The following is a 27,873-nucleotide window of genomic DNA, read 5'->3' as shown; positions in this document are numbered from 1 at the left end:
CTTAGTAGGTTATTTTACGGAGCTGTAAACACGGGACATCTCCGACCGCATGCAATCTTTGACGAACACCCGATTCATATATCAAACTAGCCTATATGTTATTAAATTGTACATAGGTACAATTGTACATACACCGTCAAGCCACCCCCCCCCCCCCCCCCCCCCCCCCCCGTTGCATCTGAAAATTACGTTCAGAAACATATATTTTTTTTCAAAGCAGCCCCCCAATAAATTGTGCCTGCCCCCTCACTATGTGCGCTCTGGCACCGACCCTGCTCATCTGGCACGACATAAATACATTATCAGTCATCATAAGTGTGACGTCAAAATAGACCGGCTCGGAATCGGCAGACGGAAAATAAGCTAATTCCGGTCCCTGGCCGGTCGATCGGTGCATCTCTAGTTTCTAATCTTCATTTATCAGTTTGATTCCTCAAGCCCACTTGGATTTGCAGTATGAATGTAAATTTAGGTTTGTGACAATGCAAAGAGAGACACAGAATGTCCCGTTTAGTGACAGACTGAACACCGTTACTGCACTGTAAATGCAGCTATTTTTATTTATGACATAGCTTTTTCATTACTTGTTTTCTTATTGTCATGATTGGCTCCATTTTTGTCATAACTAAGCATGTTATATGCTTGTTGTTTGTATACATTCCATCAATGACAATTACAGTGTCCCATGAGCTGAAATTGGCACAAGGGATGGTCTCTATGTAGAAATCAAAGGAACCATATCCTGCCAGACAGACTTTAAATTGTAAAGGGTCTTGAGCCCATTCTGTCATGTCAACCTAATTCTCCAATACCTCACAATGTATAAAACAGATTTATTGTTCAGGGAGTCCCCATCGTTTTGTCTCTGGGGCCTAGAGGTGCTTATTAGGGAGGAGTTTGCTGGTTTGATGCAAATGCATTTATGGAGGAATTTTCCCACACTCGCCAGAGCCCATTGATTTGTTTCTATTAAAAATTTAGCACATCTCAGATAAATAGATGCTTTTTGAAAATGTCTGATTACTGATGTTAGAACGGGCAAGTACCCTCCTACACAGCCCTGTTTTAGGGGTACCCCCAGCCCCCTTTGGCCCTCACACATTAGTTGCCGCACATTCAAAAGGGGGCCCTCTGGCTTTGATCCTCTAGATCAGTGAGGAAAATGTCTTTTTGCTTACATTGTGTGGTGGAAACCAAAGTTTTCGCCGCTTTATGCAAATGCGGCCGAGCTAATCACCCTTCCCAATTACTAAATTTATATACCCAAATGCATCCTAAATGCCCTCTCTGTTCTGCTCCCATTGCTCTTGTTGGGAAGGTCCAACTGTGCATGAATGTGACCTTGGGTTGTATAGAACATGAAAACATTTATCTGAACCGCCTATTTCCCCTTAATGTACATTTCTGGTATACGTGTAACATTTTATTTTTTTCTTTGATAAACTTCAAATTGATAAGTGTTTACTTTTTCAGTTGGTCAGAATGAAATGTTGAAGCTGTCTCTTTATTTTAAACAGATTTTTAACTTTTGCTTGCAAAACATCTTTTTCTGACTGTACAGAAATATGAAGTCTCATTAAGCTTTAAGCACAAGGCTTTGATTCAAACATTTGATGTTGATGACAGTTGACGTCACTCATTTTTATAATAAATTGATCTTGATATATTTCTTAGTTGTGATGTAGATCAGGGGTCTCCAACCTTTTTCATCACAGACTGGTTATGTTGTGAACATATTCTTGAGGATCGGCTGGTGGAGGGTGGGGTGTGTATATTTATAATATTTTTTTTTTGGTTAAGCAAGAAAAATTATTTTTTATTATTTGTAAATTTGCTTTCCATTTATTACATAAAGTACAGTGAATGAGGATGCACCGAAATGAAAATTCTGGATGCACTTGGCAGAAAACTGAAACCGAAAATGCTTTGTAATAATTTTTTTATTAAATAATATAAAATAATTTTGTAAGACTTTTTAATTTAACTCAATAATTGTAATGATACTGAATTTAAAAACATACAAGCCAAGAAACTAATCATACTTTTATTGAAAGTAAAACAATAAAATTGGGAAAAAATATATTAAATAAAAAAGAAAATATATCAGTATATAATTTTTATACAGGTCAGTGCAACGACAAGAATCACATAAGGTTTTTTTTTTTTTTTTTACTAATTATCCAAATAATGCATAGTCCTAAAAAGCTATTATTATCAGAGCATGTGAGTCTCGAGACGGTAGTGTCATTTTAAAGGGATAGTTCACCCAAAAATGAAAATTCCGTCATTAATTACTCATCCTCATGTCGTTTCAAACCCGTAAGACCTTCGTACATCTTCGTTCATCAACACAAATTAAGATATTTTTGATGGAATCTGAGAGCTGTCTGACCATGCATAGACAACAGTGCAACCGAAATGTTCCCAAGTCCAGAAAGGTAGCAAGGAGATCTGTAAAATAATCCATGTGACATCAGTGGTTCAACTGCAATTATACGAAGATACGAGAATACTTTTTGTGCGCAAAAGAAAGAAAATATACATTATTCAGCAATTCGTCTCCTCCGCATCACCCTGGTGCCTTTTTAGAGAATATCCGCTGGACGTAAACAACGTATGCTGTTTTGTGTCAAAAAGCTGTTTGAAATTTCCTGCGGTGAGCATGAGTGCTACACGAGTGGAACATTCGCTTGAGCTACCCCTCCACATGTCATCTTTTGATGTAAGCTACGCTCACTCTCACCCTCCTGGCTATGTGCTATGGTTTCATCTTCGCTTCCTTCCCCTAAACTGTTAGCATCTTTTGATGCTAACAGTGCTACTGATACTTTCTGCTCTACTCTTACATCTTGTTTGGACTAGTTGTCGACCGATATATTGCCAAGGCCAACTTAAGATAACTTTTTCTGTTTGGCCGATGCGTTCGAGGTGGGACTTTTATTTTGACGGCACACAGTGCTCACATTCTCCCTCTTGTTCTCCGTCATCATTAACAGATATAAGTTTGTCTAATAATCCGATAGAACTGTTAAACGAAGAAATTAAAATGTATACAAAAAGTATTATAACGATTGCTTTTATATTATTAGTAAAACTGCAATTATACGAAGATACGAGAATACTTTTTGTGCGCAAAAGAAAGAAAATATACATTATTCAGCAATTCGTCTCCTCCGCATCACCCTGGTGCCTTTTTAGAGAATATCCGCTGGACGTAAACAACGTATGCTGTTTTGTGTCAAAAAGCTGTTTGAAATTTCCTGCGGTGAGCATGAGTGCTACACGAGTGGAACATTCGCTTGAGCTACCCCTCCACATGTCATCTTTTGATGTAAGCTACGCTCACTCTCACCCTCCTGGCTATGTGCTATGGTTTCATCTTCGCTTCCTTCCCCTAAACTGTTAGCATCTTTTGATGCTAACAGTGCTACTGATACTTTCTGCTCTACTCTTACATCTTGTTTGGACTAGTTGTCGACCGATATATTGCCAAGGCCAACTTAAGATAACTTTTTCTGTTTGGCCGATGCGTTCGAGGTGGGACTTTTATTTTGACGGCACACAGTGCTCACATTCTCCCTCTTGTTCTCCGTCATCATTAACAGATATAAGTTTGTCTAATAATCCGATAGAACTGTTAAACGAAGAAATTAAAATGTATACAAAAAGTATTATAACGATTGCTTTTATATTATTAGTAATTGAAAGGCAAACATTATAATACTTTCTTGTTTGCTGTCAGCATTCAGCAAATATGCATTTACATAATTTAAACAAATCTTTGAATGGCTAATTAAAATTTTATTTCACAAACTTTGCAAACTTAGTCGAATCCAGTTGTGAGATCTTGTGAAGTCTTGATCTTTATCGCGTGTTCTCTGTGTGACTTTCGGTCCATGCAAATTGAATGCTTTAAACATTAAATTCGTGATTTCAAGCACCGAAATGAAAATTCTGGATGCACTTGGCAGAAAACTGAAACCGAAAATGCTTTGTAATAATTTTTTTATTAAATAATATAAAATAATTTTGTAAGACTTTTTAATTTAACTCAATAATTGTAATGATACTGAATTTAAAAACATACAAGCCAAGAAACTAATCATACTTTTATTGAAAGTAAAACAATAAAATTGGGAAAAAATATATTAAATAAAAAAGAAAATATATCAGTATATAATTTTTATACAGGTCAGTGCAACGACAAGAATCACATAAGGTTTTTTTTTTTTTTTTTTACTAATTATCCAAATAATGCATAGTCCTAAAAAGCTATTATTATCAGAGCATGTGAGTCTCGAGACGGTAGTGTCATTTTAAAGGGATAGTTCACCCAAAAATGAAAATTCCGTCATTAAATCTGTGTGAATGGCTTGGTTTCGGTTCTAACCTAATCAAGATCTTCTCCACATTGAGCTTCTATATTTCTCTAATATTTTGAATGCATAACACAGCAGCGGCACATCTCGTGGGCTAGACTAACAAAACATTAAAATGCAACAACGTCACTTACATCATTATCACCGCTTCTCGTGCGCCCTGATGCTCACCTAACATTCAAATGCAAATGTTTATTTTAAATTTGACTAATATTATTTTTTATTCACAATCTCCTCATCACAGGCAGGCACAGCACTCATTTCAGCATGTGTTCGTGTTTGTGTGTGCTGTCTGCGTCACTCATAGCACGTGCCTATATCGTGCACTATATCGAAACATTTTTTATATCGTTATCGAAGAAGGTGTACCGTCGATATATATCGATACCGTTTTATCGCCCAGGCCTGACTCATTCACATCCTTCTCTTCACTCTCACTCAAGTCTCCAAACTCATCCTACTACTTGTCCGCTTGATCCTATTCCATCTCATCTCCTTCAAGCCATTTCTCCTGTAGTTGTACCTGCACTCACTCACATCATTAACATATCCATTCACACTGGTGTTCTTCCCTCAACATTTAGACAGGCTCGTTATAACCCCACTACTTAAGAAACCCACCCTTAACCCATCTCTTTTAGAGAACTACTGACCGGTTTCCCTTCTTCCTTTCATTGCAAAAACACTCGAACGAGCTGTGTTCAACCAAGTCTCTGCCTTTCTCACACAGAACAACCTCCTTGACAGCAACCAGTCTGGTTTCAGAAGTGGCCATTGTAGCGTCTGGACCAATCAAAAACAATTTTTTTTTTTAACAAATCAGTTATTCATTAGATTAACAAGTCACAGACCCCTCACCCAATAGACTGGGCGCCAGGATGTCTGCGAATGACCACAGGCCACTGGTTATCATGGACACCACTACACCTTTGCTAGACCAGAGCCATTTACGACCTAATGGAATGTGAGTAGGGAAAATCACTGCCTTTGAATTAGAAAGAGACACAGTGCCCAGTAGAAATGGACTCTTTTCTAATTAATCCATAGGAAAACCTTTCTTTGAATGAACACACATATCCTTCAGGTCATTGTGTATGTTGTCTTTGAGATTTTATACTGTTTTATGCAGGCGTATGATGGAAACACTCATTCCTGTCATCTTGCCTATATGTAATCCTACCCTGTTTAGTATCTATGAATTTGCCTTCTGATGATCTAAACGAGCGTGTATATTATATGTTGGTACTTAGGCAATATATTAGTGTCCTGAGAATCTTTAGTAATTTCGATTCAAGTTCCATTTGCAAAGATTTATGCTATAAGCTATGTGTAGAATTGTACAGTAAGAAAGTTATTTCCCTTAACCAGGAAATTAACGTTCTTAGAATTGACAGACAGTTGACCCTGAGAGGTGTCAAGTAAATATCTACAGGGGATCTAAATCTTTATAATTAATTAGTTATGATTAATTATTCATATTTCCTTATGAGCTGATTCGCTACAACATTCAACCGAGACTGCCTTGCTCTCAGTTGTTAAAGCCCTAAGACTGGCAAGAGCGGATTCCATATCTTCAATACTTATCTTGCTGGATCTGTCTGCTGCTTTTGGCACGGTTAATCACCAGATCCTCCTGTCAACCCTATTGGCAAAGGGCATCTCAGGAAAACATCAAGAAGATCAGGCCCTTTCTTTCGGAACATGTTTCACAACTCCTTGTTCAAGCTCTTGTTCTGTCCAGGCTGGACTATTGCAATGCTCTCTTGGCAGGTCTTACAGCCAGTTCTATCAACCCTTTGCAACTAATCCAGAACGTGGCAGCAAGATTAATTTTTAATGAGCCAAAAAGAATGCACGTCACACCTCTGTTTATCAATTTGCACTGGCTAAAAATAGCTGCTCGCATAAAATTCACGGCATTGATGTTTGCCTACAAAACCACCACTGGCTGTGCACCCCTTTACCTAAATTCATTACTTCAGACTTATGTGCCCTCTAGAAGCTTGTGTTCTGTAAGTGAACGTCGCTTTGTTGTGCCATCCCAAAGAAGCACAAAATCACTTTTACGGACTTTTAAATTAAATGTTCCCTCCTGGTGGAATGACCTGCCCTTAGCCATCTTCACAAATCAGCTAAAAACACATCTTTATTTGACCCTCTAACTCTAGCACTCTCTATTCTAATTCTATTCTTAAAAAACAAACAACTAAACACTTGTCCCTTTTAGACTTGCATTCTATTCATTTGCTGCTTGTTTTCTTAAAAAAAAAAATTTTTTGTAAAAAAACTTATTGTATCCGTTTTCTTTTCACTTATTATACAATTAACAAAAGCAAAAAAGACCTCTAACACTAGCTTGCTCTATTCTATTCGTTTTCTTTTTATTTATTATATTATTTAAAAAACACTTGCTACGTGTACTGCATTAAGCTAACTGAGACTTGTTATAGCACTTGTATATCATTGCTCTTTTGTTGATTTTGATTGCTTCCATTGTCCTCATTTGTTAGTCTCTTTGGATAAAAGCGTCTGCTAAATGACTAAATGTAAATGTAAATGAGCTGTGAGCAACTCAACAGAACGCACATAGAGCAGAATATTGAGCAGAGCGTCATACGTGACAATGGCTAGAGGGAGAATGAAACCTGCGTGCTTATATCCCAAGTATTTTGACATGTGTATGTATCTGTTCAAATGGAAGGAGATGTGAAAGAGGAATCAACCTAGTATTCACACGCTGTTTGAAACACATCTATGTGCACGCTTTAGTTGTTTTGCTACGTGTACTGCGTTAAGCTGCTGTGCACACAGAAAACAGCCCATGAGTAACGAATCAAGTTTTCTTGCGCTGGAATGGTTAAAAATCATTTGAATGTGTAAATTGGCGAATTAATATGTGATTCACGTGTGCTGAACGTATCACAGATCAACTGCGACCCCTAATATATCTACAGTATATGTGACAGCTCAGAACAATCATTTATTTATTTATTAAACATTTAATTTAAACATGAAATCGTCAAATTGCTACTGCATAGCAATCACATACAACAAACGGAAATACAGAATAAATAGAACAATTATTAACGCACAATAAATAACAGTGTCATATCAATACCCATTTTTCCCAGAACATTATTGCGACCCAGTAGCAACTCTTCCACGGCCCGGTACTGGGTTGTGACCTGGTTGGGGACCTCTGATGTGGATTACAGGGATAGTTCACTTAAATGAAAATTCTGGCATTCACTCACCCTCATGTTTATTCAAACCTGTATGAATTTCTTCTGTGTAACCCTTTTTAGGAGACATTTTTAAGAACGTACAGGTCATTTTTGTTGTGATTTTATTATTTTATTATTTCATTTCCAGTGAATAGAACTTGAAGCTTCAGAAAGTACACAAATAACTATAAACAGTGCAATTCCATTAATGTATTTCTGATTTCATACAATCATTTGAAGTCATATGACAACTTTGTGCAATGATTACACCCCAATTTTTGTTGTTATTCACTGATAAACCTCCCCTCCAGTGAACTGTTAACCCTTGTGACCATGACACTGAAGTTGAACCTCAATGATTAGATCAGTTTGATTCATGAACAAAGGATTCACACTTGTTTTATATAAAACAGAGATTCAGATTCATTGAAAAGACTCCAAAAATCCTGATTCTCAATGCAAAAAGGAGAGCCTAAACTCTTCATAATGCACAAGTCATATGGACCACTTTTTAAACACAAAAGTCTCTTTCAAACCAAGCAGATTTCCCAGCTTTCAGACAACATTCCCAATCGTGTGGATTCCTGTTGAAATCACTGGATTTCACCCAGTCATGCACTTGAACACTGGTAAAAGTGACCGCACCTTTACACAGAGGAAAGAAAGTCGTACCGGATTGGAATCACTTGAGGGTGAATAAATAGAATTGTTATTTTGTATTTGTGAAGTGAACTATTCATGTAGTTCAGATCACTGTTTCTCCATCATACTGTTTAAGACCTGATAATCAGTCAACTCCCAATCAATTCTGTGCACGGTGAATATGAATCTAGCATAATTATTTATGCCTCTTTTAAAATGAGCCTTACTTGTGTATTGGAAAATGAGCTGGGGAATGTAGGCTACCCATCACAATTGCAAGGGACCACTTTGAACAGTGTGTGAACTGTGCCGCTTATTGCTATATCCAGATGGTCCTGGTGGGGGAACAAAACGTTCCCCTTGCCATAGGATCTCTCAGTAGGCCGTCTAGACCAGCCTGAGCCCAGACAGATACAGCCTCCCATCAAATTAGCGTTTGTCAGATTTATGGTAATGGTCCGCAACAGCCTTCCCGTCGGTGACATCAAAATTTACAGCTGCGCACCCCCCCAATTCATTTCTGGGGGTTTGTCACCTCCCCACACATTGGCCTTATGCAGACATGGGGGGCTACAACCCAAAGAAATGGCCCAGTAAAAACAGCTTTCTAGTGAAGCCGAGCCACCCAAGGTAGGTCAGAACAATGGCTGCACAGGGTTTGATAATCCCCTGTGATGAGGCTGAATTGTTTGTGGTGCATGTGGAGCGCAGCTAAGGGGGACTGTTGTGGGCCGTGACAGTAGAGACTACCGCTCCATTGTCTGAGGGTTTCTCCTGTTTTGGATAAAGGGCCACGGGGGCTAAGTTGAGGGGTTGAAGGGGAACTGAAGACGCCCATGTATGTAGGTTACTGGGGTTCTTTCATGTGGCCAACCACAAGTAACCTGATATCAGCAAGAGGATCACCTACTGGGAAATATTTTGCCCGTCCTCAGTCCAAATGTTTTCCACGGCTGTTTTTAACCTCTCTTGGAAGGCTTGTGTTAGGAATGGGTTTGACATTACTGATGGGATGTTTATTAGAGAAATAATTTGCAATCATCCAGCTCCATATTCTTATAAATCCAGCTGGTTGGGGTGATTATGTAACTCACAAATCTACTGTATTATGTTCTTTCTTTTCAAATATGTAATTGTTTTGGAACATTATGTTTTTAGTACAAAAAATGTGATGTAAGAAATGCACTTTAAGCAGAAAAAAATCTGATTGTTGTCAGAGCATTTCAAATGGAAGGAATGTTGTTGTTTTTTGTTTTTTTGACGAGAGTAAATTGATCTGGACACTGTGGACTCACAGTTACGCGGTTTCTTGAAGCATGCATGGTTTCAATGTGTACAGTTTACCATTATGAAAACATTGAGAAAGCGTCGCCACATCCTTAACCCTTCATGTTGGCAAGATGTGCACTTCATAACAACATTAATGACATAAAATATGGTCAGTTTGTGATGGGTAACAGCAGGGCTTGTCAGGGACAAGTACATACAGTGATAGCTAGGGGGAGTTGTAACCCTGCATAGTGAACATTGGTAAAGTGGCTCTTGAAGTGTGGAGGATCTTCACTGGCACAGATTGCAGGTACAAAAATACACATTGGCAGGCTAACATGCTGCAAAGTAGTACAAAAGACCATGTCAACAAAAATTATGAATTCTTATTCTACTCAGAAAAATGTGCAAAACATTATACATTATTGGGGGCAGCAGCTTGGAGCAGCAGTCTCTGGAGCTTTACCCTTAAAGGGACAACTTTGTACCATGTCTACCCCTAAAAGGTTCATATGTATGCACTCCTAAGTACTACTACTATGCATCTTGTATGGATAAATGAGGTACTAAGTTGTCCCAGTGACAGGCTTGTGTATCCCTAAAGATACCAGCTTACCAATTTTGCGCATTCTTTTTTTTGGAAGTTGGGGAATATATGTGCGCAAAGATTTGAGGAAAGAAAGTGTTAAACTCAAATGCTTCATTAGGGGTTTTTTCAATGTAGCGCAACTTTCAGGGAGTAAGAAAGTTAACTGTTTTCATACTTTCGATGCACCACATTCTGTAATATGGGAAAAATTTTGTCTGTTTTTATTTTAAGTAACGCAGTGAAATTGAAACTCATTGAGCTTCAAAAGTAGTTTCTTTCCAGATTTACCCAACACACACTGCAGTAAACAGCCTGTGGTTGGTATGGCGACAGCAAGGTATGGTGTGGACACAACAGTCTCGCTGGCATTTATTTTTCGCCTCCCTCCATATGTGGCACGCCACTATACTGGCACAAACTCCTGCTCCATCACAGTCCGTATAACCGTTCCCCCCGGCCCTACGCTTGCCAACCCACCGTAAGCCACAAACATCAACATGAAGAGAAAAAAAGATGAATGAAGGTAAACCCCCCTCCAATCACCCCAGACTGCCATGGACTCTCACTATGAGCTGGAGTGTAGTCAGAGCCGTGTTATGACTGGTGTGTGTTACACTGCAGCTCCATCTGGACATCCATGTAAAGCACTGTCAATTCAAAGGTCACCTCTGAGCCCTGCAGACAAGTGTTGCTAGCGGGTGTCTGGGCAGGCAAGGGTCGCCGGCTGGGACGATAGTGAGGTCTGTTTGGGAATGCCAGGCTCAGACTGGTCTGCCTGGGTCTGTGTCTGCGTCTGGTGTCGCTCCCGACCACCCCTCCCCCACTCGCAAGCTCATTGGCCCTTACCGTAGTCTGTTTTGGACACAATAAAAACAAACCTCACTGACCCCAAAACGCCCTGGAAAGGCATCAATGTTGTAATTACTGCAGTAAAAGCTACTGATGTTGGCATAACTGTAGATGATGTGAATGTTTCAAAAATATTTCTGCACGCTGAATCCTGGGAGACCCCAAGACCCTTGTAATGACTTCTCTACATTCTTTCAGATTCATACTTTTTAAGGATCTTATGAGAATTGATTATAAACCACATTTTAACCTGGTAATTCCTTCATAAAATGTTACATTAATTGAGTCTGTGGTCTAAATATGAATCAGGAATAAATGCAATAGGCTAAATGCTAAGATTTTCTTTTTGGTTTACATATTGTGGTAGTACATCCTGCCAGTTGTTTAGTCAAAAACATGTCAAAATGTGAAGGGAATAATAAGCTAATTTTATATGTACATAAAAACCATCAGGGTCTCTTATATGGAATTCCTTTACCAAGTAAAATGTAAAAGTGGTAATTGTGACATATTAAAAATATACAGTTGCAATTACAAGACAGTTGCAATTACGAGAAGTAGAGTAGCAATTATGAGAAAATCAATTCTGAGATACATTCACCATTACGAGCAATAGTTATTTTTGAGAGAGAAAGTCAAAATTACTAGTTGTCACAATAATATGATATAGCAGCAGTAACGAAAAACAGATAGCTTTGAGATATAAAATCACAATTACAAGATAGCGGTAAAAACAATAAATAAAATCAGTAAACAAGTCATTCTCCAGATGTCATGAGGGTTGTGCTGTTGGTATTGCTGTTTAGTTGCCAAGTTATTACACATCATGCTATATTGCATTTAGCACATTTTGCATAATAAGGCTGCTTTTAGATGGTGAAATATGATGTCCTGAAGTGAATGTGGACCTGCGCTAATTTTACAGCAATATTTTCCACTCTGCAGTGCTATTTTTGTCAGATGTTGTTCATTATGGACTTGTTTCGGCATGACCTGGAGCTGTTTGGCGCTTTGCTGTGATTGATTACAGCGAGGCATTTTTTTATATTTGTTGTTCATTGCTGGCACAATTTTGGCTAATAATTTTCCAATGTGCTGTTATATCTAGTGTAGGTTACTTCCACACCCTGAATTAATAGCAAGATGGAATACGCTGATCAGGCAAAGAAGGGCTTACTTCAGCGTGCCATCTATTGAATGCAGAAGATGATCTATGTCTTCACTTCCAGAGACACACCCTCCCGATCAGTGAAAGATGAACCTGATGCATGTGGCTTTGGAAAGGAGATTCTTGTTGGCTCAGGTTTGTGCTGAATTCAGTACCTCAGCCCAAATTACATTCTCCATTCACCGCAAAAGATGTGAGGCATTACTGCTAGTAGTACTAGTTACTGACATCCTCACCATTAACAAACAAGTCAGATGGATTTCATTCAGTGCAGAACTCACAATGAAAGGAAATGTGAAACTTGTGCGGTCTACATTTGTACTGTAGTCGATAGCTTTATGATACCGATAAGCAGATAATTATTTTCACGTATACTGACACTGCTAAAAGCCTGATATTGAAATTCAATATTCTGTTTTGTCTAAATAAAATTGTTAATTGCTTCAAGTGAATTAGAACATTATAATGTACAGTCTTAAAACAATAACAGTATAAGGCTAAGTAAATAACAGAATTGTCATTTCTTTTTTGAGGTGCAGGAATGTAGAAATCCTTTGAAGTGCCAAACAGTGTCACTGTCAAAGCCATGGCGATGGGCGATGCACAGAGGTGCAGGTGGGGCAAACAGGATGGCATCACTGCCTGACGCTTCAATAGCAGACGTCTGCTCCGTCTCCACACTCTCAGAGGGCAAATGAGTGAAATGTGAGGCCTGTCTGTCTGTGTGGTGCTTCCCTTGCTCTCGCCCCCTCATTTATTGGCTCTAAAAATACAAAGCTGTCATTTAAAATAGAACAGACAAGTGAGCAACGGCTGGCCATCGCATGTCCGGGGGACAGACGGACCCTCCAACCCCCCCAACCAATAGTATCTCCATACAATATGTGTCTGTAAGAATGAAGCATTTGGCCAATAACCCCGCAGAGCGATCTCTGTTGTCACTGCTGTTCACTCTGCTCCAGAGCGGCAGAGTGCAGTGCGTGTTACTTTTCTCATGATGGAAGTCAGAAGACTGTTTTTCTTTATTGCAGGGAGCAGACAGGGTCCCCTTCACTCAGCCGAAGGGTCTATTCAGGAGAAGTTGGCAGGCGGGGAGTTGTTTTTGCAGTGGCGTATTGTTCTGTGTTGCTTCCATAAGGGCTGAAGATTCAATATTGTGGTAATGCTGAGTGGATTTGGCCCAGCTGTGTTCTCCTGTCTGCCATGCTGGATTCTAGTGCTGTCGTATCTTTGTTTTGGTGCCAGGGCCTGGATCTCAGCCAGACCGTTTAATTACATCAGCCGTTTGATGTCTTGACATCTTTTTTAAATAGAAAGCTGGGTGGGATAAGGGGGCCTGAGAGTTTTTTTTGTGTAGCTTTTAGCGAAACATTTCATCTGAAAATGTGCCGCTGCCGTGTCACAGCTGCTGTCAGTCTGGAATATTTATACCTTCAAACATCTTCATTTACATAAAAAGCAGTTAATCAGCTTTTACAACTGCCCCAACATCGGTGAGGTAATGTCTCGAGGCTCTCGAACAATTAAAATGCGTCCAATATGACGCGAGCCAAAAGAATCAATCAAGAGTGAGCATTTCTTGACATATAGAAACCCTTTTTGGCAGCAGTGTCTCCGTTTCAACCTGCCTCACTGGCATGAGAAAAATCCTGACCAAACAGTTGTTTGAAATGGGACTTCTCGGACACCTGGGAAATCCTTCATTTTGCTCTCCTGCAGCAACATGGGGCGCTGAAGTGTGTGGCCCTGTGCTCCTGTGGGAGCCCTGATGGGCTGTGGGGTCAAAGCTCCAGGATGTGCCTTCAGCAACTGATGTAAATTTATCATCCTATCTGAGCACTGTAAGTGAAGGTGGGGTGAATAGGGTAAATTCATCAGCCTCTTACAGAACCAGATGTCCAGGTTGCTGTGTGACAAAGCAGAAGCATGTGCGGCCGAGCAGCTACGTAGGACGGCCTCTGTGGCTGTTCCTGTGAAGGGCCTGTGAAAGCCATTTAGGCTTTTAGTGATGGAAGAACACCAGAGCAAATGACACATTTGTTTGCCTACAAGCCTTTGCCGTCCCTATTAGGATTCAGGAAGAATTACATAATACATGAGTGAGCTGTAATGTTAGAAGATGGGGCTCTGTGGCAGATTTTAGATGTTTGACCAACAACACTTCTGCTATATTCCAGAATATCCAAAAATTGCCAAAAATATTGCTTTTATAAATTATTAAAGTACATTTACATAAATCTGTTTTCTGATAATTTTGGTTATAAGTTATATTTCCTCATTTGTCTTTTATATACTTCCAATCCAAATACATTTAGATTGTCCCAAATACATTTTAAATGTATTTTAAGATTGGACTTGTATTTTAGTGCCACTTGAATTACAATAAACATAAATCACAAAATACTGCACTTCATAAAGGAAATATATTTCAATACAAATATATTTACTTAATCCACACTGTTTACAAAATATATTTAGCATATATGTAAAATATATTTGGTCGGATATAATTTTGCCTAATGGGAATGCATAAAATGTACATTCACATTCCAAGTGAACATTCTTCTGACGTAATATTTGTCTATTTTAGAAACAAACTGCTCTTTAAATGGAGACCACGGCGAGTATGTTTCCATGTGGAATTAAATAATCCAGAGGTGAAGGGCAGAATCAAGCCCTGCCTGGCCCAGACTAGTTCTGTCGTGCTAATAAAAGATATCTCTTTTTAGTTCTGTATACTGATCTCTCCACACCGGCTTAAACCATCCCATTCACGGTTCACACTGCATTTGCCTTCTAATGTCTCCCAGCAGGCCTCCAGTCAAAGACAGTGATTCATAAAGTGACAGGTCTGTCTGCTGCCATGAGGACACAAGCTCTCAGAATCCTGCCTCTCTCTCTTTTCCACACCCTCCCCCATAAACAGACACAGACTGGGTTAGACTGTCTGGTAACAGTCTATTTTACATGTTAGGGCAAGCAAATTCTACAATAAAGCCTCCCCTAATATCAAGCAATAGGAAAGGATGTCTCAGCCACATTAGTGCAGGAGAGGCAGTAAATAAATCATCTTGTTTGTTTAGATGCACAAACTCAAACCAGTTATGTTTAATAACCTTCATACAACCTGTAAGGGCTTGTAAACACCATAAATGTTATTCTTTTATCAGGTAAAGGTCATCAATAATTTAAGCAAAACTCTATTGGCTATCTGAGATTTTTGTCCGTTACCCCAATTTTGCTCCATATGTAAACACCTTTTCCACTATTCTAGTGGCTTAAGTGTGATCCCCAGATGATTTTGAATTTTTTTTTTATTCAATTCTTGTATTTCATCTCAAGCATGTTTTTCACTGATACTGTTTTCTCCTTGTTAAACAAGTATACACTCACTTTTGAAACAGCAGAATTGTTCATTGAGGTGGAAATGACTTCATAACTGGTACAGTCAAAAGTTTGATTGATGTTGATGTTATTTTTACACAAAATATTTTTTTTTCACGTGTAGGTAAGCTACAAGAGTAAAACAATTTTCACAAAAAAATAATTTTAAAAAAGCAGCAAAAGTTTCCAACAACGCTTTAATGTGATCTTCATATAACAAAACCGTTTTAATAAAAATGCACTCTGGGACATAAAAGTGGCCAAAGTTGAAGGAACACTCGTAAATGCGGTCACTGAGAAAGCAGTTGTGTGGTGAATTTCATGTCCCATTTTGTCAATGAAGTCATTTCATTGTGAGTTCAGGAGTTCTCCTCCAGATGTGTTGCTTTCAGATCACCACATTAGTTTATCGGCATCAGCCAGATGTCTTTCTTTGGAACTTCATTAGCATTTGTCAGCTCATGCTCCTCAGTTTATTTTCAGACTGTCTTCTTTGGCAAACATGCTTAAATTGTTCATTTTAGCGTTATCAGCATGTTAGTGAAAAGTGAAACCACTCATAGTCACTAACCATGTTTGTCTTTTCTGTGTTTTTTTAAAAATTATTATTATTAGTGTCTCCAGAAGTTGTGCTGTAAGGCCCCTCATCCACCTAGACCGGAGTATGATGTTATGTGCATTGGACTGAGCGGTGCCGGCAAGACCAGTCTGCTATCTCGCTTGTGCAATGAGATCAGTGATGGCACGGTACCAACCACAGGTAATATAACATTTCTCCGCAGCTTTATACTGCAGCATTTTTTCAACCAACAAGACATGCTATTTAATGGGACAAAAATGATAAACAAATCACATATTTAGCCCTGACTCCTAAAAAGACTTAATAGAAGCATTTACAAGTAATATAAACCCCAGCTCCCGTTTCGCAAACAAATGTGACACGTCATTCCAACAAATCGACTTAGCACACTATTTTTGCAGTGCGTTTGCCTAAACCGCCACACTTGTACTCAGTACATATATCATATCTCCGGCACTACACTTTCCCAGCGCTCTGGAACGTCTGCAAAATCTCTTCATTGTCACCATGTGCTTTTCAGCCTCTCCGAGTACTGAAAGCTGTTTAACGTTATTGCTGCAGGTTACCTCAGAGCCTCCTTTTAAACACTACGGTACTTTACCAAAGAAAGAGTGCACTTGCGGTTGAGGTCCTTGGGCATATATGTCTTTTTTGAGAACATCTGGGTTTTGTCACACAGACTTTCTTCCTTGTGACAAGAGTGTTGATTTAATTAAAGCTCTTGGTGACAGGCTGGTGTATTCATGATTATCTTCACCTCTCAAGATGGATGACATAATTTTTACTAACAACACAAATGGTTCTTTTCACAAGAGAAGACACAATTGTGTCAGGCTTTCTTCGGCACATCTCAACAATCGGAGTGTGATGTATACAGCATGCTAGACAATACACAAACCCGGAATGTGCATCCAATGATGATCGACCTTTGTCTTTGGCGCAAACACCTGTCTTGAGCTGTCTAGTGAAGCAGTAATTACAAAAGCGAAGTGTTATTTGGCAGCCTGTTATGGAAATATGGTTCGTCTGTAAGAACAGGCCTAGATGGAGCGTCTCACCTGCTCATGACATATTTACTCTCACCTGTGGAGCATTTGATGAAACTTGCCTTATGAACATGAAGCTTTGAATTAATGTGGACTTCGAAGGTTCAGTCACACATTTTTTTTCAGTTGTGTTAATCAGTACCAAATGGCTGCCCTGTTTGCCTCTGCACGCATTGGTGAGACACTAAACACAAAAGACAATCACTTTGACATGACATCTGTTGTGTTAATGTCAGTCAGAAACCTCATGCCCATTGCCCAAACATAGACTGTAAAAAAACATGGACGTCGGGACGTCACTCGTAGGTTTCTGAAGAGCATTTTTGAAGCCTAAAGTGGGCGGAGCCGACCGCCGCCATCTTGGCAGTGCGTCACCGCGCGTCACTCCCAGATAATCGAAAATGGGCAAAAAGGTGGGACATGGGTGAAGCTGAGGTGCCTGGTTGCTGAAACCACACCCGTCTATAGTGACTGCCGTGCAAAGACAAAACACCATAACTTTGTTTTTGGTCGAAAATTAGTTATTGATAATTTTGGGACATTCATGACCTTCTTTATCATGTGTATAAGTATCTTGGAGAAAAGCCCCAGAGAAACCAAGGCAGAACACAGTATAACATCAGTTACCGCTCTTTGACTTTGTTTTGGAATGCTCAAATTAAGTTACGGTTACGGGCATTTGTTTAGCCATTCATCAATACTGTGCCAGCCTGGAGTTATACGGTATTCTTCCTTTGTTTTACTGTCCATTAAAGTTTGCCGCATTTAAATTACGGTGTGACTTATGTACTTTCATACATACATCTCTCGCCACTTCATTAGACAAACAAATTAGATAGATCGCGATCTAACAAACTGCTCCATATAACAAAGCACTGTAAACAAGCAACGACTAGATAACTTGGCAACAATAATTAATTATAAATAATTGTTAAAGGTTTTTTTATTTTCCTTTTTATAATGCATATTATTCACTCCGTGCCAGCTGTCAGTCTGGGGCTGCCCACTTCTGCACGTGTGAGGACTCAAATGCCGTGACTAACTGAATAACTGTTTGCAATTAAATCCTTTTCCTACCTTTTCTTGTAACTCGATAAAATCCATTGCAATATACGCCATCGGAGATGTTTAATTCACAATCATTCTGAGCATTATTCCTGTTGCCGTTCACATCAATCCACAAGTCGTTCTTATAGGTTAAGCCATTTTAATTCAGTTTGATGTAAAAACAATAGGCTAAGTATGTCTTGCATCCTTTAATGTTAGCGAACATTCCAAATAAATTGGTTGCAAAACGGTATCCACTCACGTTTAACTTTTTGTCTGGTTGTTATGGTCAGAAAAAAATGTATAATTTTTTTTAATTTATCATTTTTTTCCTCGCAATTCTGACTTTTTTTCTCATATTAAAATGTATAAAGTCTTATAAAGTACAGTTCTGAGGAGAAAAAAGACCTGCGAGCTTATAACTCAGAATTCTGACTTAACTCGCAATTACGAGTTTGTCACACAATTCTGACTTAATTTCTCAGAATTGCCCGTTTATATCTCACAATTCTGACTTTATAACTCACAATTGCGAGTTTATCTTACGCAATTCTGAGAAAAAAGTCAGAATTGCCCGTTTATATCTCGCAATTCTGACTTCATTTCTCACAATTCTGAGGAAAGATCAGAATTGCGAGTTTGTATCAGGCAATTCTGAGAAAGTCAGAATTGCGAGATGTACAGTCTAAATTGCGAGAAAAAAAGTCAGAATTGTGAGATAAATAGTCGCAATTACCTTTTTAATTTTGTATTCAGTGGCGGAAACAGGCTTCCATAGAAACCACTCATATACATGTCTAGATTTAGTCCCATGTCATTATTAATGCAACCTCATATCATTTGAAACTTAGATTCTTGGATTTTTTTCTTTTTGCTATAAAGTAATATGATTCATAAGTTTATGAAATTTAACATGAGCGTTTTCTTCCGCAGGTTTCAGCATCAAGGCAGTGCCATTCGAAAATGTGATACTGAATGTGAAGGAACTGGGAGGTACTGTAATAAGAACAGACTTTGATTCATCATCTCTTCTCCAAGCACTAGAGAGAAGACTGTTGCCATGCTAATCCAGTTGTCTCTGGGACAGATCTCTTAGTTTAGCTACCTGAACTCTAAGAAGAGGCGCTTACCTCAGTGTCTCCTACTTCCAAGTAAAACCACAGCTGCACAGAGGGTTTAAAGAGTAAGCCATTACAACTCAGTCAGGTTTAGTAGGCGTTTGCTAAGCAAATAATTATTGTCTCTTTTGGCAGAAGGGCTTTCAAACAGGGAAAGCCGGGAAATAAGTTGATGCCTGTGACAGCCACACAGTCTGCAGTTTTCTGTTTGTGGCATTCATAGAATAAACAAATGTGGTTTGACCAACTAGCATATTTTGTGGTGTCACTCTGCAAAATAATCCTATTCTTGTTCAGTGTTTTGTCTAGTTTTATTAAAATATCAAAAAATATGTTGATTTGTATAAGTTTTATTTCTTTATTTTTAGCACTTTGTTTTTTTTCTCTTTTTTAAGCATAAGCCCCACAAAATTATATATTCATACTTTAAAAAAAGAAGAAAATATACTGTTAGTAAAAAAAAATGTATTTTGAAAAAGTTAGTTCAAGGTACATTGACAAAAAAGTTTTCAAGTTAGCATGAAATGGAAATTCCCTCTGTCTATCCTGCATCTTACTGATCTTATTGTGAACTTTTTTTTTTCTTTTTTAATCCGTTTCAGAAATTTTCTCAAATCATAAGCCACTTAAGCCCAAACTTGCATTCATCTGCCTCCATTATTAAGTGCAACACCCACATCTAAACATCCAGTCAACAACCAGTGAGCAGAACTGCAGAACTTTTTATTTTGTTAATAATCTGTTACACTCAAATGTACATCACAGTACAGAAGAAAAGATCTGTTGCTTCTTCCATTTCATAGTTTTTGTTGTTGTTGTTGTTGAATTTCTTGCTGAACAGGCCATTTAATCTTTTTTCCAAGTATGAAACATTTAAATCAAAGAATGGTCAGAAAATATATTTTAAGGTATCTTTATTTATTGGAAATATTCATTTTATTAAATGCACAATACAGCATTGTCACAATTACATAGACGTCATGTCTTGTCTTGTCTGCATTTGCATTTTTTTTTTAAACGAGAAGAATACTCCATAAGAAAATTATGTATAGTATGGTTGCAGAAGGTGGCTTGATTTAGGGTGTTTCACTCTTTCACCTCGTTGGAAGACCATAAACACATTGTATATCAGACATTGTTTTGGAGTTGATTTTACCTTGTTGGCAATGTGAATTGAATATTTGAATTATAAATCAAAATCTCAGTCTTTTAACCCCTCCGTTTTACATATATAACTAATCTGACAGGACAGTTCATTTGGGCTGGATATGAGGCCACAGGTACGATGTTGGAAGATGCTTGTTGTTGTAGGACTGCTGAACAGAAAGAGGTCTGTGGAGAGGGAAATAAATCAGAGCCTGACTCTGTTTATGAGAATGTTAGGGGAGCCGCTCTTTGAAGTGATTTATGTGTTTTGTGGGACGCGGGGGACATTACAGGTGCACTCTGTATCATGACAAGTGGCCCTACCAGCGCAACAGAATCAAGAGCCCACTTAAAGAAAAACAACAGGGATAGAGAACACCGTAAACCAAGGGGAGGCCTGACTAAATCTGAAATGCATATGGAGGGCCGTGAAATGAAGCTTCTCCAGTAGTTGAGGTCAGAGCCTCCAGGGATGTTTTTAATGGATTGCGGCCTCCAGTGTTTTTTAAGATGAGGCTGATGTATCACCTGGAGCAGGACACATCTGCTCTGACTGAAAGTTTGCAGAGTACCTGAAAGGGAAAGCAGCTATAAAAGATGTGTTGTGCATGGGTTTTCATGCTGCCCCATATTAACTGCCTTACTTTGGTCATGGATGCATATAACCTATTGAGATGTCTCCACTCTTGGTGAAACTATATTATTCCTCTGTTGTGCATCTAGATCAGTGGTTCTTAATCTTAACTCGTATTCCCAAAATATTTCAGATGTGATTTTTGATAAAGCTTATTTTCAGACGTATTTTGGGGATATTGATATACAGTAGTCAACATTTGAGGTGGAAATGCCAAAACCAAAATGTGTTCTTGTCTTAGGACAACTTTGATTAACTTTACTTAGGACAACTTTTGATCCACTTCAAATGTGTTGACTACTATATTTAAAGGGGTCATATGATGCGATTTCAATTTTTCCTTTCTCTTTGGAGTGTTACAAGCTCTTGGTGCATAAAGAAGATCTGTAAAGTTGCAAAGACTAAAGTCTCAAATCCAAAGAGATATTCTTTATAAAAGTTAAGAGTCAGCCACACCTACCTAAAACGGCTCGTTCTCACATGCCCCCACATATCTACGTCACGATGTGGGAAGATTTGCATAACGCCGCCCAAATGTTCACACAAAGAAAGAAGGCGTAACTTTTATTTTTGCTGTAATGTTGTTGTTGCCGCCGCCATGTCGTGAAGGCGCTGTGTGTTTCGTTGTAAAAGCGAAACTACTTTGTTTGGCCTTCCAAAAGAGGACGATATGGCTTTGTCATGCCTGGAGCTGATCCGTGCTGGTTGCTGAAGAAATACAACAACTTTGCGCTGTGGATCACCGGATCGGCTTTCACCGTGGACGAAGCGGAGTCCAGCCCGGGGTCGTCACATGTGGTTGCCACAAGCCCTCCGGACGCTCCTTTGTCGAAACCTGCCGGCCGCGCCATTCTCAAGCCCACTGCCTCTGCTCACTCAGTCCGCCGGCCGTTCCTCACTGTAGCCCCGGCCTCTGCTCACTATAGGTTTTTATATTTTATATATAAAGCGAGTTTTTTGGGCAGTGTAGAGTAGCACTTGTTGTTTGTCATTTCTCCAATCACAAATGCAGACATGGTTTTATGTTTACACGGCGTGATGCAACGCATAAAAAGACAGTATAAGTCATTATAATCCATAATTATGTCCCCACTGGATGCAACGAATGCCTCGTTTATAATGGGTTTTCATGTTTTTGAATCATCGCTCCGGCCTGACAGGGCATCATCACAGTATGTTAAGCGGTGTAACATTTCCGTCACACGCTTGAGGAATTCAGCCAATCATAATGCACTGGATAGCTGGCCAATCACAGCACGGGGTGCTGTGTGTACATTAATGAGGAAAAAAAATTAACTTAAATGATTTTAGCAAATGGCTGCAATATAACAAAGAGTGAAAAATTTAAGGGGGTCTGAATACTTTCCGTACCCACTGTATATATATATATAAAAAGAAATAAAATTTGCATCTTGATTTTATGCTTTTTAGCATTTTTAAAATTCGATTTGATATATAATCTTTTTAGAGCTGTTTGGGTGAAATTAGAATATTTTTTAATTTGTGCATACTCATTTCTCTTATTTTTACATTTAGATTAGATATACTGTAATCTAACACTCAAAGTAATTTTTTACAACACTAATTTGTTAATCTCACAATGAATATACATTTTTTTGTACTGCAGAATATAATGCTCTATAATAGACAAAAACAGTATAGAATATATCGGTGCATCTCTGCATCTTTTCAATTCATAAGTAAGCGTGCCTATGGACAGTTTGCATCGACAATCATTTTTATGTTCCTCAAGTGTTCATTCTGTAGATTGGATTGTGTATATATAGTTTTCAAAGTAAACTAGGTTCAGTTAGCGGCTACTGTCCCTTCATTCAACCAGTGCTTCAGAAGACTGAAACATCATTGGGCCTGGCACAGAGATTTACTCAACCTAAACTAAATCTGCGATGCTCACTTAGTAGTTACAGAGCGGAAAAGGCAAAGGAGGCTGACTCAGTACTAAGACTGCGTGTTTCCGCTGCTAAATTGAGTAATGCATTTTTTAACACCCTCTCCCATGTGTCCTCAAAGCTTACAATTGTCAAGCCCTTCCCTTCTCCTTCCAGATCCGGGAAAACCATATTCTAACTCTGTATTTGTATCTTGAACCCTCTCTTTGTAGTAAATGTACTGTATTTTTTTTTATGGCATTGTGCACTACCATTTAAAGTTTTGAAATCTGATTTGGTGGTCATGAAATATTTCTTCTTATTATGAATAGATAAATTATGTGTATGTGATTATTAAAACATTATAAATGTATTTACTGTCACTTTTGATCAGTTTATTGCATTGATGCATGTGAATAAAAGTATCCATTTGTTTCAAAACAATCAAACTGGCCCAAAACTGTATATTACAGCAGCACAGTTAACTAAATGAAACCAGCATGCTCTACTTTTTTCATGATTACTTTTTGTTAGACACCTCAGTTTGCTATAACTTTGTGTTTTGGGGCAAGACCAAAGATTTAGCCATTAGCATATAAGTCTCAGTTCTAGAATGTAATAGTTTATTTATAGCTATGGAAGTCTGTTTTCTGCATTACTTTTTTAAACCGTCACCTCCATGTGTAACAGAGGCTAATGCTTAAAAAGCTTAGGCTCCTTGTATTGTCAGTAAAGCTCCTTTCTAAACTGTTAAATTTATATAGTCAGCATTTACAATTAAAACTTAACTTCCTCTAGAATTTTTTAATTGACAGTTTAGCAATTTTTGTGTGTGTGTTTGTATCCATCCTGTAAATATGATCACTTTGACACGACTTCGACGGCAGCATGAGAATGAACAAATCTCTAAAGATTGGTGCTGTATAAACTGTGGAATGACAGGATGGATGAATGTGAATGTGAGAAAGTTCTGAATGTGAACTGTGAGCATTTGCAATAGTGACATATCGGCAGTTTGTCATACAGCTCGTGGCGTGAAGGTTGTCGTCCTGCTGCGGTTAACAAACTGCTTCTCTCATCCGTGTAATAATCCGCCCTGATGGCAAGAGGCAATCCGTGCCTGTTACCCTTTTGACACAAAGGCCAGCAATGCCCTGAGTGTGTTAGCAGTATGTCCGTTAGGTGTGAGGCATGACTGGCACAGTGAAGAGGCATCTGTTAATGGAGTCTGTGAATGTGCCCTCTCCAGTGACAATGACGTCAAAGGAGATTAGACGTGACTTTATGTGTGATGATAGCCCTTGCTGTGAATGTCAGACAATGTTATTCATTTCCTTATAACTTCATTTTTAGGCACAGACCAAACAGTGTCCTGATTGTGTTTTTTTTCTTCTAAACTCTTAATGTCAAATGACTGAATCAGCATGCGTATTTCGGAGTGTGAGTAGTTATAACAGCCATCTGTGTTAACACCCTGGTTGTACTTGAGTATCTTACAGTCAGGTGACCACTTAGATTTGGAAAGCGTGAATTTTCATACCATCTGGATATTAAAATGAATACAAATATATACTATTTTGCCATTCTGCCAACTCTTATGTTAGTTAATTGAGTTGATGGGAAATACATATTCTGATAGGTGCATTCTGTAATATGTAAGGTATTGAGTAATTTATTCTGAGATCGCCATGATTATAGCCTTGATGCTGGCATGACGTTAAAAAGTGAATTAATAAATATAGGTGCTCTGTAACAGTCATCATTCTTTTTATTTGTATGCACTTGAGAGGCTTCCCAAGTGCCATGCACTAGCTCAAAGTCTGAAGTTTTGAGAAGGATGTTTCAAATTCAGATATCTGATTTAGATTTAGGGTTGTATAAAGTATGGCTATTCTCTTTGTTCTGAACTTTTGGGGAAAAAAGTCTCACCACCACTGAAATACTTCTGTATTTGCATTCTTTCTAGTTTGATACCATTTTTAAATTCCAGGTATGTAAGCATAGCAGTTTGAGTGAAATGTTGAGTGAACAGTCATGAATTTCAGATTTTCTTTGTTTAGTTTGTATCTCCTTTGCTTTGACATCAGCACTTGATCTGCATGAGCTCATCAGGGTTTCAGGATCATGTTCTCCTGCATGATTTGAGATGATCCAAAGAGCATCTTGTGCTTCAGTGGAAGCAAGAACACCTGACTGGAAAATAAATCTATTAATAGTGCTAAAATATTTGTTCTTTGTTTATGCCATAACTTTTCACCAAATCATAAAACAGGGGTTTAAAAAAAACAAACATTTTTGGACTACATTATACACTTTTTGGGGTGTTCTGCCAGGGTTGAGTTGCTCCTGCCAAATCAAACCAAATTAGTCTGTTATAGTCAGGGGTTTTGTCCATCATTCTTAAGCATTGAAGCTGCAACTGAGTGATCGTAGTTAGCAATGACAAATATTGCTGTTAGGTTTTTCCATGATTGTGATATGTGGCGACTGTTATTCTATTGTTACTCTGTTTCCACAAAATTCCATTCAATTTACGACACAAGCGATTATGAGGTTATAATAGTGATGACATCAGGGATGCTGATGTGTCTTGTTTTTGCGGATGGAAAGTTGAATTCTGCAGGCTTCTGGACCAGCTGGAAAGCTGATGATGAGTCCAGTTTATAAGGATCATGAATGAGTAGCTTTATATTAAATATTCATATCTCAAATTTGATCAATCTCTGTAATAAATGCCCTATGTTGAAGTAGGCTTGGCTGTCTTATCCTTTCCTTCTGCAGAATTCTATCCCCTTACATAAAAGCCATTTCAATAGTGCTTGATAAGATATGTAGTGTAAAATGAAAAATATGGTGCTAACTGGTCAAAGCTATCCTGATTAGCTAGAAAAAGATATCACAATAATATGCTCCATTTTTGTTCAAGCATTAAGGAAGGGGGATAGGATTCTCAAAGGTGATTGGTCAAGCAGCTTTCTTTTTTTGTTGGTATTTAGTCATGGGAATGTTCACTGTATCACTCTGCTTGTTCGTGTTTTCTGTCTTTCCAGTGTTCCAGACCAAAAATTCCCATGACTTTGCTTCACTTATAAACACTTTTCCAGTCTGTGTGTTGCAAGAAATGTTTGCTTCTCATGGAACTCATTTGTTTTCTCTCATTTCACCTAGGCTGCTATTATTTTAACAACAATACAGTAAAACAGTACTATTGTAAAATATTAATATAATTAAAATAACTGTTTTCTGTTTTAATATATATTTTATAATGTAATTTATTCCTGTGATACCAAAGCTGGATTTTCAGCAGCCATTACTTTAGTCTTCAGTGTCACATGATCCTTCAGAAATCAATCTAATATGCTGATGTGCTGCTCAAGAAACATTTCTTATAATTATTAATGTTGAAAACAGTTGTGCTACTTATCTTTTTATTGTTTCCTTTTTTTGGAAACTGATACATTTTCTTCAGGATTCTTGGTAACATCGTTATTAAAGGGGTCATATGATGTTGCCTAAAAGAACATTATTTTGTGTATTTGGTGTAATAAAATGTGTTTATGCGGTTTAAGGTTAAAAAAACACATTATTTTCCACATACTGTACATTATTGTTTCTCCTCTATGCCCCGCCTTTCTGAAATGCGTCGATTTTTACAAATCTCATCGGTCTGAAAAGCAAGGTTTGCTCTGATTGGCCAGCTATCCAGTGCTTTATGATTGGCCGAATACCTCAAGCGTGTGACAGAAATGTTACGCCCCTTAACATACTGTGATGATGCCTTGTCAGGCCGGAGCAATGATTCAAAAACATGAAAACCCATTATAAACGAGGCATTCGTTGCATCCAGTGGGGACATAATTATGGATTATAATGCGTTGCGTTGCATCGCGCCACGTAAACATAAAACCATGTCTGCATTTGTGATCGGAGAAATGACAAACAACAAGCCCTACTCTACACTGCCCAAAAAACTATTTTTATATAAAGAAATATAAAAAACGTACATGCAGTCTCTGAGTCAGAACAGCCGGCATTGTAGTCTACTCTACCAGGATCAGGAAACGGTCCTCCATAAAATGTGCTGCACACATCTGAATATTTGGGTTGAACTGTTCTGGAACAGTGTTGTAAATACAACTTAACCACTGATTTGTAGTCGTGTCCACTTTTGGAAGACCAAACAAAGTAGTTTCGCTTTCACAACGAAACACAGCGTCACACACGGTGGCCTAGAGTGAGGAATGGCCGGAGGGCTAGAGTGAGCAGAGGCGGCGGGCTTGAGAACGGCGCGACCGGTGGATTCGACGAAGGAGCGTCCGGATGGCTTGCGGCAACCACATGTGACGAGCCCGGGCTGGACTCCGCTTCGTCCACGGTGAAAGCCGATCCGGTGATCCACAGCGCAAAGTTACTCCTTCTTTCTTTGCGTGAACATTTGGGCGGCATTATGCAAATCTTCCCACATAGTGATGTAGATATGTGGGGGCGTGTTAGAACGAGCCGTTTTAGGTAGGCGTGGCTGACTCTTAACTTTTATAAAGAATATCTCTTTGGATTTGAGACTTTCGTCTTTGCAACTTTACAAATCTTCTTTATGCACCAAGAGCTTGTAACACTCCAAAGAGAAAGTAAAAATTGAAATCATATGACCCCTTTAAGATCAATTTAATGTGTCCTTGCTGATTTTTTTTTTCTTTAAAAACAAAACAAAAGAATCTGACTGACGGCAGACTTTTGAATGGCAATGTAAATGGCACACACATAATGCAGGAATGAAGTGTGGATTACATTAAATAGTACCAAAGTATTTTTTTTTTTTGCCAAATTATTTTTATTCGTTTTTATAACAACAACAAACAAACAACATTAACCCCCCCCCCCCCCCCCCCCACAAAACAAAACAACGCAA

The 27,873-nt window shown here is 38.5% G+C and overlaps 1 protein-coding gene across 2 annotated transcripts in view; it reads left to right on the top strand.

The window, feature by feature from the left end:
* Window positions 1-27,873, top strand: part of LOC107599176 (ADP-ribosylation factor-like protein 15) — a 116,579-nt gene that overhangs the window by 20,395 nt on the left and 68,311 nt on the right. Inside the window, exons 2-3 of one of the 2 annotated variants that reach the window (XM_016290692.1) lie at window positions 16,120-16,264; window positions 19,111-19,170. In XM_016290692.1, the coding sequence (XP_016146178.1) occupies window positions 16,120-16,264; window positions 19,111-19,170 (205 nt within the window). The remainder of the gene's footprint in view (window positions 1-16,119; window positions 16,265-19,110; window positions 19,171-27,873) is intronic. The other variant, XM_016290693.1, reaches the window with a different exon arrangement.

Source organism: Sinocyclocheilus grahami, unplaced genomic scaffold (genome assembly GCF_001515645.1).
Source record: "Sinocyclocheilus grahami isolate Dianchi unplaced genomic scaffold, SAMN03320097.WGS_v1.1 scaffold262.1, whole genome shotgun sequence".
Classification (NCBI taxonomy): domain Eukaryota; kingdom Metazoa; phylum Chordata; class Actinopteri; order Cypriniformes; family Cyprinidae; genus Sinocyclocheilus; species Sinocyclocheilus grahami.
The sequence above is the reverse complement of the archived record's forward strand: the minus strand, read 5'-3'. Positions and strand labels throughout refer to the sequence as shown.